The following is an 18265-nucleotide window of genomic DNA, read 5'->3' as shown; positions in this document are numbered from 1 at the left end:
ATGCAAAGTTTAAGCGACATGCAAACGTGGGAACACACAAACCCAGATGGATAATATGAAATGAGTTAGTGAGTCAAGCATGCAAAGTAAATAAAGTGCTGTAAAGTAAATAGAGACAAAGATTTATAGTGGTTCAGATCAGAGGTGATGTAATCCTCCTAGTCCACTCTTCTCCTTTCACTCCAGGGATGGAATTCCACTATCTCGTTCACTCAGATACAAATAGTGAAACACCAGTGCTATCCAAGCACTTCCCGAGTGTCTCGCACAAAGCTACACTCTATACCGAGCTCCTCGCACAAAGCTAAGCTCCTGAGCGCCTCGCACCAAGCTACGCTCCTAAACCAACCAAGTGTCTCGCACAAAGCTACACTTAGTTCCCCTGAGTGTCTCGCACAAAGCTACACTCAACCAAGGATTTCACAACTCCTTGCTACTTTCACTCTTTCTACACTCAGTAGAGATATTTTCACAAGAAATAAAAATTTCTTTTCTAAGACTTGAATTTCTCTCATGTATAGCTCAATTTCAGCACTTGATTATCGTTGTTATATCTCGATCTTGTTCTATGCAACCGTATCACCACCGTACTTGTCTTCAAGTCTTCTTCGACTTTTTATAACTCAAAAAGTTATTTGTCCGTTGTGAAAATTCAAATTTTGAACGTTCACTTGATCTGATTGATCATGCCAATTTGATCTGATGGCCATGCCTCTTGATCTGATAGCCTGGCCAACTTGTTCTGCAACATTTAATGCCTCTAGTAATTTTTGAAAAATTACCTCTGCAAATTTGCTAAAAAAGTCTTGTAATTCGGATTGATTGATCTTTGAAACTTGTAGATTTCAATTTTTGACTTTGTTGTCTTCAGAGCCTGATATACTTTGTTACCTTCAGAGTTTGGTATTCTTGACCTTGTTGCAATCTTGATTTGATCTTGACAAGTCGATATTTCAAAATTATTTTCCAGTGATTCTTGCTTGAGCTTTGATAATAATCTTTATGAAATCACCATCTTAAATTTTAATCTGATTCTTTGCATCACGTACTGGCCTTCATAAAATGAAGTGTCTCAAAGTTACTCCCAAACATGCACTATGTATGACTCATTTCCTCCCAAACTTACACAACAACATCCTCCACTTCAATTCCTTAATAACAAGCTTAAAAATAAATAAGCTTGATTTGGAATTTGAACTCATGCTTTCTTGCATAGATTATCTAGGTCTTTTCCATTCCTTCGCATACTCTTATATAGCAAAGTAGAAGCAAACGATTTACAAGTATCATGACATGGTGAACTCTAATTTACAAGAATTCGTATCATATTAAGTCACGATTTTGACTTTCGGGTCAACTAGCTACACTCTAAAAATAAAATAGGAAATTTTTAAAATTACAATTTGGCTCATCAAAACTATTACAATTTTATTCCTAACAGTTAGATATAGGCGAAAAATAAAACAGTAACAAGTAGTCCAATGAGGACCGAGTCTTGTCGATTAACTCACAAATCTTCTCCCCAAGTTTGGGATCGGAGAAGATTAACTCACAAATCTAAAATGAGATGAATAATTATTAATTTTATTTTTTGAAAATTTCTATACTGCACTATTCCCACTTGACTTTGGCCACTGGAATGTGGTTAAATGGGGATAATTATATGATGGACCCTAAATTATATTAAGTGCCCAAAATGTTGTTGTTTTATATTAAGTGTTAAATAGTGTATTATATTTAATAATATTATTTTAGTATTATGTTCATAATATTTGGTTTATATATTCAAAAATCTAGACGTTAATATACATCGTATGTATTTCAATTCACTTTATAGTAGGTTGATAATTTTCCTTCTAGGATGGACGTTTCGTATTCAGTTCAATTTTTTGATATCGGTTCGATTTCGTTTGTTCAGTTTTAAAAAATAAAACCATTCGGTTTAATATTATAATTCGGTTCGATTTAGGAACCTAAATTTTCAACATTTCTTAATTTTTTAGCACAATTTATTTATTTATTTATTTTTGGAAAACAAACAGGTAACACGATTAATCAAGGAGGTGCAAGATGCACAAAGGCGGGGACGAATCTCAAAACATGATAGTAGAACGAGATGTCTTAGCCAAAATATGAGCTAGCTAGTTTGCATACCTCAAAATATAAGAGAAAGCGCGCACACACAACTCACTAATCAAACGCTTACAGCTTTCGAAGGGCCAGACCAACATAAGAAAGAAAAGGAGTACGGCCCCAAGAGCATTAACAAGATTAAGACAATCGGACTTCAAACAAACTCATTTGGTACTTGCATGCCATGGGTCGATCACGCAAAAAAACCACCAAACGTAACCATCTGCTGAAAATTTGAAGATCATTTGGTCCTTGCATGCCAATATCATGCAAAACGTGTGATACCGTCTCCTCATGCTGCCTACATATAGGGCAAATATTCTCAACATCAATGCTTTAAGGAAAGCTGCAATGTAGTTGGTAAAACATTTCTTGTGGCCTTCCATAGGAAATTTCTAGAGATATCCAAAGCTCATAACTTATTCCAATCAGAAATACGAGCAATTTCACCAACTCATATTCTATATCCACTATGAACTGAATACTAACTTTTGGAATCACCATGTTCAAAAACAAACCAAATGCCAATACCAAATATCGTCAAAGCCAAACAAACCAAATAAGTGAAATAACCAAAAATACATATTTCAAATTTCTAAGTCTCAACTCCAATCTCTAAACTCTAAGCGTTACATAACAAAATTGCAAATTCAAACACACAATCAAACATCACATATTCACATAGTCAAAATTCGAAGTCTAAAGTAAAGTCTAAACATTACATAACAAAATAGCAATTAAAAGTCCAAACAGACTACCAAATATCACATTGTTTAAATCCAAAGTACAAAACTCCAAACATAAAACATTTAATAGTCTAAATCTAATGTCTAAAATCTAAATATTACATAAGAACATAACAATCCAAACACAATATCAACGTAGCAATCCAAAGCCATATATTGTTCATTCATCATCACAGATCAATTTCATGATGTTGCTCCGTTGATTTGTGGATCTCTACTATATAACGAAACAAAAAAAAAAAAAAAGATAAAAAGATAAAAAGTAATAAGTAATAGAAGCATAAACTAATAAACTATGGTATACATGTATTGATAATTTAGAATTTTATAGTCAATAATTCAAGATCATGTACATAAACATTACATTATAGACACATCATGTTTAATTACATCCATCATGTACTATATTCATAATATTTGTTCTATATGATCATAAACCTAAACTTTAATGTACATAAAAACTAAATTGCAGATAATCATATCTATTTTCACTCTCTATAGTAGGTTCATATTGTTCATTCTATATATATATATATTAATGTTCTAGTGAGACCATGAGACCCTACATGAATGCACACAATCTGCTAGATGATTGCACACAACTACTCCAGGGTAGATTGTGTGCTTTCATGTTGGGATTGCACACAATCTAGTTTGTGTGCATTCGTGTAGTATATTGTGTGCAACCATGAAAGGTCTCACGAACTCACGGAAAGAGGTGGTCCCATTTGAACATTATATATATATATATATATATATATATATATATATATATATATATATATATATATAGTCATGATCAGGTGCGGCCGTGCTCTCTTGTGCGGCCATGCGGTTCACACCACTTAATGTTACGAAATACACCACTCAATATTAAGAAACACACCACACAAATATGCACTGTGGTGTGTTTCTGTGTTTCTTAACATTGTGGTGTGTTTCATTGTGTTTCATTGTGGTGTGTTTCTTAATATTGAGTGGTGTATTTCGTAACATTGAGTGGTGTGTGACTGCACGGCCGCACCTGAAATTATTTCTATATATATATATATAAGTTCCCGTGCGGTTGACCTTTTCATTCAGGTGCAGTTGCTTAAGTGCATAATTTTCCTTCTTAAGGTGCGTGATTTTACTTCTTAAGGTGTGTGGTTTGTATGCTTAAGGTGCATCAGTGTTGAAACTTAAGGTGCGTGATTTTCCTTCCTATGGTGCGTTATTTTCCTTCTTAAGGTACATAATTTGTATGCTTAAAGTACGTGAGTTGTTGAAACTTAAGGTACGTCATTTTAAAAACTTATGTGCATGGTTTATGTTCTTAAGGTGCATATTTTGTGTACTTAAGGTGCGTGGTTTGTGTACTTACGGTGCATCGGCCTAAAGCTTTAGGTGTGCGTGTTTTGTGTTCTTAAGGTGTTTGGTTTGTGTGCTTAAGGTGCGTCAGTTGTTGAAATTTAACGTGCGCCGGCATAAGGCTTTAGGTGCGTGGTTTTCGTTCTTAATTTTTTTTTTTTGGCAATTTCAAAACACAAACAATATTCTTTATAAAATTTTCTCTACAAAATCATATTTATGTTAATCTAGCTTAAGGTGCATCAATTTACTTTTAAAAAAAAATTATCGCACAACCGTACGTGAACCCTTCCATATATATATATATATATATATATATATATGAGTTTTATTCAAAAGATCTCAATTATTAGTGCTTTTTAGTATACATTATATTAATTTTATTTTTACAAAAAGAAAACAAGAAAAATAAATTTAAGTTGAAAAAAAAAATTGAAGGACGAAAAATAGGCATGTAGTGTTGGATGCATCTGGCAACTTGCACTCTGGTTCACAATATAATTATTGGTTACATGGTTAACCAAATATGTATTTTTTATATTTTTTTTAATGTGATTTCCGTGACAGGTTTGCACCTAATACACCTCACTAGTCATGATATATTGATATAGCTAGGTTCAGTACAAACCACTTAAGTCAAACCTAATCAATTATTGTTAAAACGACTAGTATTTTCAGTTTTGGTTATAAAAGGAATCAAATTCTATTATTCTATAATTGAAGTTACAGCCCGGAAAATATTTGGAGGTAATGGAATTTAAATTCCATGGAAAACAAATTATCAGGAAAATAGATTTCATTGTTTGGTTGGTGGAAATGAAATTACTGGGAATATAAATTCCATTGTTTGGTTGGATTTGGAATGGTAAGGAATTATGAATATAAAGGCCAATATGCCCTTAACAATTAATAGTGATAATATATTATATTATTATTGATGAGGGAAAAATAGTCCAATTGCTCAACACTTTCTTCTCAAATCCCTTGGAAAACAAAATACCACCTTCTAACTAAGAATTTGTTTTTCTTCACTTTTGGGAACTCAAGCTCCAATGGAAAACATTTTCCATCCAACCAAACAACGGAAAAATACATTTTCCTCCACTTCGAGTGTGTTTGGCAGCCCGAAAAATGATTTTTGAAAATTATTTTCCCGGCTTTTGGTGTTTGGCAGTGCCTGGAAAATGCAGTCAACGGAAAACAACTTCCATTGGCCAAGAAAAATGAAGCCATTTTTCTAGAAATGACTTCCTGATTTTTTTTACGGAAGTCATTTTCCGGACCTGGCTTCAACAATTTTTTGGCCAAAATGGCCACATTTGTTACTTTTTAAAAGAAATATTATTATTATTATTTTATATTTTAAAAAATAATTAAAATGTAAAATTATACAATTTAATACATTTTCCAGAAAATAAACCAAACACACGAAGACAGCTTTCCAGAATGCAACCAAACATTAGAAATGAAACTGTTTTTCGAAAAATGACTCATTTTCCATAAAACATTTTTCAAAAGTCATTTTCTTATTTTTCAAACACACTTCAGGAAAACCAACCAAACACCCCCTTAGTCTCTCTAATTTTTTAAATGTATCAATTCAAACTAAATTAGAATTGAAAATATCAACTGTGTATGCAAAAATGTAATTGAGAAAGTTGTTATGAATAGGTCCAACCAAGGTTTTTTCTTTTTTTTTTGTTTTTTACATTTACAGGGTCTTTCTCTCCGTCCAGTTAATGGTCCGAGGTCCACCCATGTTCGCTAGGGGGAATCGTCACTTGTGGGAATTCAATCCGGGTTCTCCCGAAATTCCTCCCCACAAAGAGAGCTCACTTGCCACTTGAGCTACCCACTGGGTTGGTCCAACCAAGGTTGAAACCATAAATAGTGTACGTAGCAATAGTCATAAAAGAACTTTTCTTAAATAGAATACACGGCTGAAAACTCGACCACATACATAGATATCTACTATACTAATAAGAGCCAAAGAGAGTTAGGCCTAAAATGGGTAGAAAAAATGGCGGTCAAATTATTTAATCAAATGAATGGTTCAGATGAATTATTTAATCAAATAGATGGTTAAGATAATTCAGATTAATATTATTGATAGAAATTACCTAATTTAACCTTACTTTTATGATTATCCGTTAAGTTTTCCGTTAAATATTCTCTTCTCCGTTAATATTCCGTTAACTTTTAACTTACCCATTAATTTATCTAAGAAAGGTCTTAGGTTCGAACCTCATCTCAATCAAATTTAACATAATTAAGTTTCTCACTCTATTTTACTCTTATTAAATTAAATAAATTAGTAGCTACAACAAAAAAATGATACATATGTATTTCTTTAATTTAGAATCATGTGTCTACAATACCTTTATTTGAAAAAATTATTCATTACCAAAAAATTAAATTAAATAAGAGAAATAATTCGATTAGTTATATTGTCTTTATTTTCTCTCATGCAAAGATTCTTTAAATTCAAATTTATCAATTGATATTCATTACATTGTCCATTATCTTATTTTTACAATATCTTGTAATTAAATATCAAAGTTAGTTATAATACAAAATAATGTTATATATTTATTTACCAAGTATTTTATTAATACTATGAATTTTTTTTTTTTGAAATAATTTGAAGCTAATTATATTAACTACTTGGGGATTGGTTGACAAAGAGAGTACTCAAATAATAACCCAACAAATTGAAACGAAATCACTCTGTTTTACTCTTATTGAATTAAATAAATTAGCAGTTACACCAAAAATGATACATATGTATTTCTTTAATACCATGAAAAAAATGAAAAAGAATAGTTTGAAACCAATCATATTAACTACTTGGGGGATTTGTTGACAATGAAAGTACTCAAATGACCCATTACCCAGCAAATTGAAGCTAGAAACTACCTTTTAATATTTTGGAATACATAATATTTTAAATTTTCAAATTTTTATTAATTTATTTAATCTTTTTTCTTAAACTAGGAATTTCTTTAACCACAATAACTCATTCAACAATAATGGTTGAACCAAATGAACCCCAAGCAGAACACCTAATGGAAAGTCCATAGTTCCTATATCATAATCTCATTGTATGACGTTGTCATCTATGCTACCAACAATAACCGAATTGCAAATAACACACTACCAACAAATTAAAAAGGAAGAGAACAAATAGTAAAGATGAAGACAATGATAATGTTACTCAAAAGAAAATTAAGAACACTTAGAAAAATTCAAATTAAAAGTAGTATTTATTTAGACTATCATTTTTAGACCAAATATTTAGACTATCGATTTTACAAGGTTGCAAACATTTATTTTAGTAATAATTATAATGAATTTTTTATATTATCTTGGATTCATATACTTTGAGTTAGATATTTAAATAAAAAATTCGACATTCAATTACCCATGTATAAACTTCTCCTATATACTTTTGCATTGATATACTTTCAAATATTTATTTAAATATAAACATTGAGCATTAACTCATTCGCGCTATGCGCGTATAAAACTAGTTAGTACAATAAAAATTAAAGAACATCAATGACTTCAAAAAAGAGTTAATACCCATTTTGGTACCTTGACTATAGCGTAATACTTGATTTTGTTTTATAGAATTAAAAGTACTTAATTTAGTCCTCTAACTTGTAAAATATACTCAATTTGGTTCTCCGTTACAATTTCCATCCATCAGCCGTTATAAGGGGGGCAAAATCGTCATTTTCAATAATCGAGGGACCAAAATGGGTACTTAATAGTCGAGTGACCAAAATGAGTATTTATTATTATTATTATTATTATTATTATTGGGACAATGTTTCTTAGTTTAGTTTTATATATCAACGTTAGGGGTGGGACAATGTCTCTTACACATCCCTAGTGTTGATATACAAAACTAAACTAAGAGATAGATATTGTCCCAATATTAAATATTATAATAATAATAATAATAATAATAAGTACCCATTTTAGTCCCTCGACTATTGAAAATGACGGTTTTGCCCCTCTATATAACGGCTGGTGGACGAAGGACCAAATATATTGAGCATAATTTTACAAGTTAGAGGACTAAATTGGGTACTTTTAATTCTATGGGACAAAATCAAGTATTACGCTATAGTCAAGGAACCAAAATGGGTATTAACTCTTAAAAAAAAGAATATATATATATATATATATATATATATATATCAATAACAATTAAATTTTGAGTTGAAATTAAATGGAAACCAAACCAAATATAAAGCGGTTTTCAACAGTACACTACACCCTTCAGTATGGGAGTCCACATAGTATTTTCACCTCAATATACGTGCCTCATGATGAAGACCTACTTAGTGTGGATTGGGGTTCGACCCGAATATCACAAAATCCTCCCTACATTACTATCTTCATATATTAAGTTACTTTAATTTTGTTAATGATCTTGTGGTATTGTGGCATAAAGTAATTTTCTCACATGAGAGATTATGGGTTCAAGTCTTAGTGGGACAAAAAAAAAAAACTACTCTAATTTTTCATATAGTAAGGAGTTTTCATTTGGAAACGTATATAACTTATTTTCCAATACTTGACATCAATTTACCCCTTCATTTGACAAAATGACCAACATTGAAAAGAATTTGAAAGTCAAGGGACCTAAATTGTTCAAATTAAAAGTCGGGACTAATTTTAGAAGATCAACATAGTCGGAGGACTCGACCATTGCTGGAATTAACTCTTATCAATATTTGTCAAATTAGTTTGATATTTAAAATAGAAAAAAATTATACAGAAAATGTCACATCATATCATATAATGATAAAAACACAATGCGTCTGTGACTTAACGTAGTTGATTCATCACCTAACTTAAATGTCATGACTAAAGGCAATAGTGTAGGTATGAGAAAAATGCCCAAGAATATTGGAAGGTCAGGATTAGATCTCTTTGCACAATTTACTTCTATAATAACTTTAGATGTGGAATCCGGTGGACTTAAAATTAGTAGGACGAAAGTGTGATCATCTAAGTATTAAAAGAAACACACAAACAATGCTAATTATTGCGTAACATTTTACAAATTGTATTTGTTGTGGAATTCAAAATAGTACACTCTTCCTCCAAACGAGTGTTTGGCGTGTACTTTTCACTAATAAACAACTTCATCACATGAAACACGTTTTTCCTTTTAATTAAATATTTAAAAAATGTACCAGTAGATTTTTTGTCCGATTTAGACATAATCATTTTCTTCCCACGCCCTTGGCCCCTTTACTTTAAGAGGTTGCTTCCACATTGTCGCTAGTAAGACTCAATTTCTAATTTTTCTTTCTAAATTTCATCCCCATAACCAATTGAGTTGTTCATGCATGCTATTTAGACATAATCATTTACAGTATACTATATGGATTAACTATTAAGTATAAGAGTTAATTTCGGTGTTAGCTTTTGGCTATTACATTTTTACATTCTTGATTTTTAAATTTGACATTGATAATTAATTTGATTACACATTTTTAATTATAATAATAAAATTTAAAAATTAGGTAATACCAGTGCCTAATTTATACTAAGTGGATGCAAGTAATGCATTTTATACAAATCAGATTTGCACTTTATGCTTATGATATATGTATAGATCAGATGTTGTTATTTGTGTATACAAAATTGCATATCATTTATATAAAAATACAGTTATATATTTGTATTTAAATGCATGTAATGTGTATTCTTTTGTACATTGTGATTAAATCATACAAAAATATGCCTCAGGATAAGATGACAGAGGGTCAATTCCAAATTCTTACTATCGAAAAAAAATATTATCAACTTTATAACTATAAGAGGTGTTATTGTAAATTTTATCAACTTTAACAAGCTTTATAACTATAGAAGGTGTTATTGTAAATTTAATCAACTTTAACAAGCTTTATAACTATAGAAGGTGTTATTGTCAATTTAATCAACTTTAACAATTTGACTTATTAGATTACTAAAATGAATGTTTAGTAAAGGATGAATTGATCTCATTTGTTAAAATCTATAACTTTAGAGTACCACTTTAACTTAGTGAATATATTTATTTAGTTCAAAAGATTCAGTTTTCCCATTAATTTGGTAAAAAAAATACATTTATTTGATTAATTTATTATATTTATAGAATAATTAAAATATAAGAATGTAAAATATTCTATTAACATATAAACATTATACAAATCTGACTCTATTATAATATCAAGTTTGACTCTATTAAGGTTTAAAACTGTGACCTCCCTCCCATTTAAAAAATCACAGGTGCTATTAAGCTACAAGCTACTTTACTAATCTTAACTCATTTAATATTTTGATAAGAACAAGTTTTGTTTTTAGTCTTAGACTAACTCATTTAAAAAATCACACAGGTGCTATTAAGCTACAAGCTACTTTACTAATCTTAACTCATTTAATATTTTGATAAGAATAAGTTTTGTTTTTAGTCTCAAACTATGGTACCATCATTATATCTATTACAATGCCTCCACTGAGGCTCAAACCCACCACCTCCCGTATAAAGGAAAGGGTTTGATGCCACTGGATCACAAGGTCCTTGGCTCATTACATTTAGTTATACTTTATTTTTTAAATTTTGTATCAGTATATTTTTAACTTTGATTTATTTGTCACAAATTCATCTTTAGATTTAAATTTATATTATTCATTTTCTAACAAAAGAGACTAACATATAATTTTATCGTTTAAATTTATTTTCCCAACATATAATTTCTCACCCCATCTCATTAAATAATAAAATTACATATTAACCATTTTTATTAATTACCAAATAAGATAAAGCAAATACTTATTATTATTTTTTTTTTGAAAAAAATAAATACGGAGTACTAATCATTAAAATTTTATCCACATTGTACCATACACAAATCAATTAAGATATTCATCTGGACAAAACAGCTCAAATCCCTAAATCTAAAAAAATAAAAGAAAGTTAATGATAAGGACTTAATTTGGTAATAATGATAATCGATAGTCAAATTAATAATTTCGCTATAGTTAGTAAGATAAAATTAGGTAAAATTTTTAAAATTGAAAACTTAATTTAGTAAAATGATATTCGATGATCAAATCAATAATTTCGCTAATCCTTCTATTAACTCGAAAAAAAAAAAGAAAAGAAGAGGTATAACAATGATGAATGATCCGTGCTGACCTTCTTATAAAGTCAGCTTTTGGTTTGACTGGGACTTCCCCACAGGAGAAAGGTGTCGCCTTCTCCAGAAGCCCTTTAAAAGCTCCAACCAGGCATGCTCAAACAATTTCTCTATTTGCTTGCTGTCATTAAGATTCTTTATTACTGTCCTTGAATTCTCTATTTTAGCATCCTCTTTATACTTTGGATTATCATCGCAAGAAACAGCTGTCTTGGAATTGCTCTTGATCCGAGTATATCCCAAAATCCACAGCGCAATGAGTGATCAAAAGGATCAGCCTCACACTTCTGATCTTGCTTCTGATCTCCCTGCTGCTGCTGCGGGTATGATTTTGCTCTTCTCCTCTCTCTGTACCAATACTGTCTTTTTGGTGATTTAATTGGTAATATGGAATGTTCTTTTCTTGACGTTTTATTGGTTTTTAATGGATGCTTTTAGCTCTTAGTGCTGAGGATCGTGCGGATCTTGTAAATGCGATCAAGGTGATGAGTTTTGCTAATCTTTACAGTTTTAGTTGTTACGTTAACATATTTATGATTAAAGGATGAAGGGGGTGCTGTGGAGTTAAGCTGAGGGTTTGTGGAATTTTTCAACTTGTGTTGCAGAATAAGCTTCAAGAGTTGTCAATGGGCCATTCTAATTTTATGGATTCTCTTTCCCCCAAAGTTAGGAAACGTGTGGATTTCCTAAGGGAGATTCAGGTTCAAAATAAACTTCATTTCTTGTTTATTAGTGCTATTTGTTTTTACCCAGATCACTTTTGTTGTTTTACATATTGGGTTTGTGTTGTTATATGCTCTCAGTTTATGCAATTGATCCTGAACTTGGCAGTTTAGTTCTTAATGGATTTCATTGTCCCTTTTGATAAAGTTTAACTCAAATACCATATAATATTTGCTCTCTGGCAAAGAAAACCAGTATGCATATTGTATAAACTATATTATTTCAGTTTGCTAGTTGTATAAGATTTCTATTGCTACACTAGTCTTTGATGAGGATCTTGATGATTTGGAGGGTACGTATTATTTTGAATCACCTCTGCCAAAGAATGTTTCAGTTAGAGAAAAAGAAGTGTGGGATAATTATAGATCACAAATAAGTTGGAATAAATTCCCTGTCATATAGACTACGTGCCTTTGTAAGTATTAATTCCTTAGGAACAGATGAGGTACTGGATGTGCTAACTGCTAAGAAGTGCGCTTTTGGCTAGGAGCAGTCATAAGGCTGTAATGTTTTTTAAAATAACGAGTATGTGAGTTTTAGTAGTGAATTAGGATATGAGTTTTCTTTTTACAGATTAAAGCATTCATATATTGTTTTCTCTCTGTTTCATTTTCAAAACCATAACTGTAAGTCCATTGGAAAAGTTTCTCTCATATGCCTCAGAAATCTTTTAGCATTTATTTTCACCAATTCCATTTAGCAGTTTAGCTGTATAGATCATTACTATGTATGATTTCCTCTGATTATTGGTTTGTCTATCTTCTACCTTCACTTCATAATTCATATGACTTGTAATAATCCCATTGTTAAGAGTCCCACATTTAAAATATAAGAGAGAACATATGGGTTTATAAGGCCATGGGTTAGACTAGCTAATTGATTGAATTTGGTCTTTAGTGTGGTTTGGCCTATATGCATTATATATCCCAGTTGAGTGACATTGGCCCAATTTTTTAGAATATAATATCTTGACTCATTGTAACCAGCAACAGGTACTGTGTATAATTTAGATAGTACTGCTCACAAAGCAGCAACATAGACTTTTATGTTTTTGGTCTATTTTCTCCTACTTGGATGTATGAATTATTATGGGAATATCAATATCATTTTACACTTCAAGTTGGCTATGCCTGCTACCATTCATTTTCACTTTCATCCAAAGTCTGGTTTTTTATCTGACAGAGCCAACATGACGAGCTAGAGGCTAAGTTTTTTGAAGAGAGAGCAGTGTTAGAAGCAAAGTTCCAGAAGCTTTATGAGCCACTGTATACCAAGGTAGTCCTATGCTTCCTTGCTAAAATAAATCTTTGAATTTCCATTTCAAGTTCAGATGCTTCAGAGTTTTATTATTTTCTTTTGCCACTTGCAGCGTTACGAGATTGTGAATGGTGTGATTCATGTTGAAGGAGTTTCGGATGAGAGTTCAATGGACCAAAAATTAGAACAAACTATTGAAGGTACTCCTTAAAGCTTGATCTATTTTTATCTTTTGTGAAGGCTTTTCAATTACTCTAACAAATACTTTTTGATCCAGAAAAAGGTATTCCCCATTTCTGGCTCACAGCAATGAAGAATAATGAAACACTTTGTAAAGAGGTAACTTCGATTAAAGTGTTTTATGCGGGATTCTCTAATGTAGCTGAACTATGGATTGATTAGTGATATATATATATATATTTTCCCAATTTCAGATTACTGAGCATGATGAAGGTGCCCTCCATTATCTTAAAGATATTAAGTGGAGTAGACTTGATGGTGAAAAGGGTTTTAAGCTTGAGTTCTTCTTCGACCCAAATCCCTATTTTAGCAACAATGTGCTGACTAAAACATATCGCATGATTAGCGAGGAGGAACATATCCTAGAGAAAGCAATAGGGTACATGTGCTAAAGTTGTTCATCCCTGAAAATGCTTTGCCTTTTCAATTCTCCCTTATGTCGCTTTCTTCGTTACCTTTTAGGACAGAGATTCAGTGGCTTCCTGGGAAAAACTTGACGCAGAAGATTTTAAAGAAGAAACCAAAGAAAGGATCCAAGGATACCAAGCCAATCACAAAAGTTGAGAACTGTGAAAGCTTCTTTCTCTTTTTTGATCCACCTCAACTACCAGAAGATGAAGAGGAACTTGAAGAGGAAACAGTAAGTTTCTTGGATAGAATGCCACTTCAGTATCTGAGAATTACGCTCCAAATTTTAATACTCTGCTGATTCTGTGCCACTTTTCTGTAGGCTGAACTGCTTCAGTGTCAGATGGAGCAAGATTATGAGATTGGGTAAGTCAAGTATGCATATTTGTTGTACTTCATCATCTTCATCCAATACAAAACCTCAGTACAACGGGAATGAAATTTCTGAGCAGACTGTTCTTTGATTTTGTACTTAGCTGGTTGGAGCATGGTGTACTATTTAGTATTTATATCATGGCAAAAAATTATGTGAGACTGCCTCACGGATTCTTGTCCGTGAGACGGGTCGGGTCAAGATGAAACTGTAATACTTATACTAGAAAATGTAATACTAATCATGAATAAAGTGTTTGTTACTTATAAGCAAAAGTATAATACTTTTGAAGAAAATGTAATATTTTACATTTTGATTTAAAAGTATTACATTTTTGCTCAAAAGTATTACATTTTTCCTTATAAGTAACAAACACTTTATTCCTTATTAGTATTACAATTTTCAGTATGAGTATTATATAATTATATTTCCATCTTGACCCGACCAGTCTAACAGATAAGGACCCGTGAGAGACGGTCTCATAGGAGAGTCACTCTTATATCATTAGTCTATTTTGCTTTGCCTGCTGAATTTGTGAAGTGTTTTTCTGAACTATATTATCATTATTAATTTTTTTGTTTGAGAAATCGTATTATTGATTTAGCCACTAGGAACTTGTTATTCCTTCCAGTTCAACAAAGCTTCTCATTATTTTCTGATAATTTGTCTTGCAGGTCAACCATTCGGGAAAAAATCATTCCTCATGCTGTGTCATGGTTTACTGGAGAGGCTGTTTCGGATGATGAAGATGACGATGATAACGAGGATGATGAGGAAGATGACGATGACGATTCTGAGGAAGAGGAAGACACAGAAGATGATATGAACAAGAACGAAGAACGTGAAAGGAAAACTGATAAGGTATATATATGTTTATATTACTACATGTCAATAAAAAGGACCATCTTTACCACTATTAGTAAAACGCATTCTAAGTCAAAGGTTCTATTCTACTTTTCCCTCACTTTCTTGCTTCTTAGATGCTAAAATGCTAAACTTTTTACTACTAGTGAAAGGCATATCATAATCCTAATTTTCCCATACGCAATCTTGCAGTGATTCCCGAGGGGTAAAAAGACAGAAGCCAGTGGATAGTAGCATTGCGAGTAGCGTTGTGAGTAGCCTTCTGGTTCCAAAGTCCAGATCAAAATGTGCTTCTGAAGATTGTATTTGTGTCACAGAGTGTTTTATCATTATAATTTGTTCATTATTTATTATTTGATATCATTGTTCTTTTCTTCATCTCGAAGTAAAAAGGGCACGATCTGCAGTTTGAATACACAGATAAGTTTTTCAGCCAGGCAGCGAGTCTCCCACCCGGCCGGTGAAAGTCTCCTGAGGGTTTGCAGTATTTGTTTGAGCAGGATATCATGTTAGTACCATGAAAAAACAGTGTTTTACAAAATCCTTATAAATCATTTCTTGTTTTGCATCTGTCATTTGTTGTTAAAGAAAAACTTTTCGCCAATTTTCTTCACCACCGTTTTTCTCTAGTACAGATCTTCATAACAAAAACGTTATGCATTATTGTTTAAATGGTTGACCTGTAATTTTCAAAGTAAATATATATTTTTTGAATGGGCGATTTAAGGAAAAATTAGATAAATTTTAACCTTAAGCATCTCAGTGTAGTTCTGATTTTTTTAAGTGCCTTATTTATTCCGGAGTAATATTTTAAATTTCAAGTGTTGAGTTTAGTTTTTGCCATTAACTTGGGCAAATTATGCTGTGGTCCCAGGTCCACCTTGCAACGTGGACCTGGGTCCAAAAGTACGTCGTTTTGTTTTTGTTTTTTTTTTTAGTAAACATATTGCTGAATATAGAGTTGTCTAAAAATGTAAGAATGTAGAGGTTTCAAAGTATGAATGTAGAGTATAGAAATCGTGAATGTAGACTTATGATTGTGTGAATGTAGAGTTGCTCAGAAATGTGTGAATGTGGAGGTTTCAAATTGTGAATATGGATTATAGAAATCGTGAATGTAGAGTTATGCATGTGTGAATTTGTAATAGAGTTAAGAAGTTCTAGCAACTTGTAGCCCTGTAATATGTGAATGTGTAGTTCTCAAGTTGTGAATATGGAGTATAGGACCTGTGAATATAGAGTATATGACCTGTGAATATAGAGTTTTGAATGTGTGAATGCATAACAGTGGTAATATAGTTACTAAATATATAATCCTGTAATCTGTGAATGTGGAGTTTACAAATTGTGAATGTAGAGTATAGTGTATGTGAATGTAGAGTTTGTGTTCCACATTTCAGGCCAATATGTTTAGTACAAATTGTGAATGTAGAGTATAGTGTATGTGAATGTAGAGTTTGTGTTCCACATTTCAGGCCAATATGTTTAGTAAAAAAAAGTATTAAAAAAAAAACGGCGTCATTTTTGGACCCAGATCCACCTTGCAAAGGTGGACCTGGGTCCACGGCATAACTACTCATTAACTTGTGACAAAAAAAAAACTGAAAAATCTTAGTATGCAATGGGTGTTTTGGTAAATATACCTTCCCCTTCCTCCTTTTAAGGTTGGTAGCTTGATCCCTTGCTTGAAGATACATTGAGATTGAGTTTTTTCTTCTAATTGGCTAATTTACTTCTTCAAATTGGCTAATTTACTTCTTCAACAATTAAATTTGTAGAACCACTTTCAAAAATATTAAGTGATTGGGTTTTTTCTTCTAATTGGCTAATTTACTTCAACAATTAAATTTGTAGAACCTCTTTCAAAAGTATCATGTTATTTAACAAGGGAAAATGTTATGCTTACTTTATACTGAGGTAAAAACTTGATATGTTTTTTCTTGAATTAGAATATTCTTCCATAAGCGAAAAGGGTCAAATAAGCCCTCCAACTTTACCTAAGGAGTCAATTAGGCCCCTGAACATTTTAAAGTAGCAATTAAACCCATCAACATTATATTTTGATGCAAAAAAGTCCATAAGCCTATTAATGACCTGTGATCACAGGTCATTAAGATTCCGGTCAAATTTTCGTCACACTCAGGCTATATTCCGGCACAAAACCCAGTGGTTGCCTTCTCCAGTGAGTCACCGGCGACCGTCGAACGGTCGCCCTTGACTTTTGTGCCGGAATATGGGTGCTGAAAATTTGACCGGAATCCTAGTGACCTGTGATCACAGGTCATTAACAGGTTTATGGACTTTTTTGCATCAAAATACAATGTTGATGGGTTTAATTGCTACTTTAAAATGTTCAGGGGCCTAATTGACTCCTTAGGTAAAGTTGGAGGGCTTATTTGACCCTTTTCCCCCTTCCATAATAAATTGCCACGAAAATCATCACTTCTTTGCCCAAAACAACTTGATGACATGCTGTTGAAAGAAGAAACATTATTTTTTGGATCATGGAGAAGGGGTTGACCCATCGTGCTTATTGTCTGCTCAAATTATCGTTCATGGTGTGAAAGCCTCTATACCAGTCTCTAAACCTCCTCTTGGTGTCTGTGGAACTCAATCCAATCACATTTCCTCACAAGAATCTTGGCTAACCTATCTACTACCTCATTTTGCACATGAAAAATATCGGAAACTTTCACCTCTCATGGTTTGTTAATCCACTCCTTATATATCATCACCATTCTTTCAAAGGGTCCCATGGGGGTTTGAGTCCTTGTTCAGCCAGTTGACTATCTCTTTCGAGTAGCTTTGAACCCATATCTTTTTGCACTTCTTGTCACATGCCCATTGGAGAGCTTGCATGACTGCTCAACATTCTGTTTCTGCGATGTTGTTAACCTTGGTTGTACAGTTGAAATCTGCAATCCACCTCCCTAGGTTGTCTCTCATAACACCCCCCCCCCCCCCCCCCC

At 32.2% G+C, this 18265-nt stretch overlaps 1 protein-coding gene across 1 annotated transcript; it reads left to right on the top strand.

Annotated features, from left to right (window-relative positions):
• Positions 1–11483: 11483 nt before the first annotated feature.
• LOC116023383 (nucleosome assembly protein 1;1-like) lies at positions 11484–15900 on the top strand. Its single transcript, XM_031264380.1, has 11 exons — positions 11484–11754; positions 11870–11913; positions 12037–12132; positions 13337–13429; positions 13524–13611; positions 13689–13750; positions 13846–14030; positions 14114–14291; positions 14382–14425; positions 15107–15293; positions 15489–15900. Exons 1-11 carry the CDS (start codon positions 11688–11690, stop codon positions 15489–15491), a joined length of 1047 nt encoding a protein of 348 aa, XP_031120240.1. The 5' UTR covers positions 11484–11687; the 3' UTR covers positions 15492–15900.
• The last annotated feature ends 2365 nt before the right edge of the window (positions 15901–18265 follow it).

Source organism: Ipomoea triloba, chromosome 6 (genome assembly GCF_003576645.1).
Source record: "Ipomoea triloba cultivar NCNSP0323 chromosome 6, ASM357664v1".
NCBI classification, from domain to species: domain Eukaryota; kingdom Viridiplantae; phylum Streptophyta; class Magnoliopsida; order Solanales; family Convolvulaceae; genus Ipomoea; species Ipomoea triloba.
Note: the sequence above shows the minus strand (reverse complement) of the source record. Positions and strands in the feature narration are given on the sequence as shown.

Bases quoted from the DNA above. Each gene is read 5' to 3' on its own strand.
- LOC116023383 (XM_031264380.1), top strand. From the start codon at position 11,688: ATGAGTGATCAAAAGGATCAGCCTCACACTTCTGATCTTGCTTCTGAT. The intron at 13,430-13,523 runs GTAGTCCTATGC...TGCCACTTGCAG, and splicing joins ATGAGCCACTGTATACCAAG to CGTTACGAGATTGTGAATGG. The intron at 13,612-13,688 runs GTACTCCTTAAA...TTTTTGATCCAG, and splicing joins ATTAGAACAAACTATTGAAG to AAAAAGGTATTCCCCATTTC.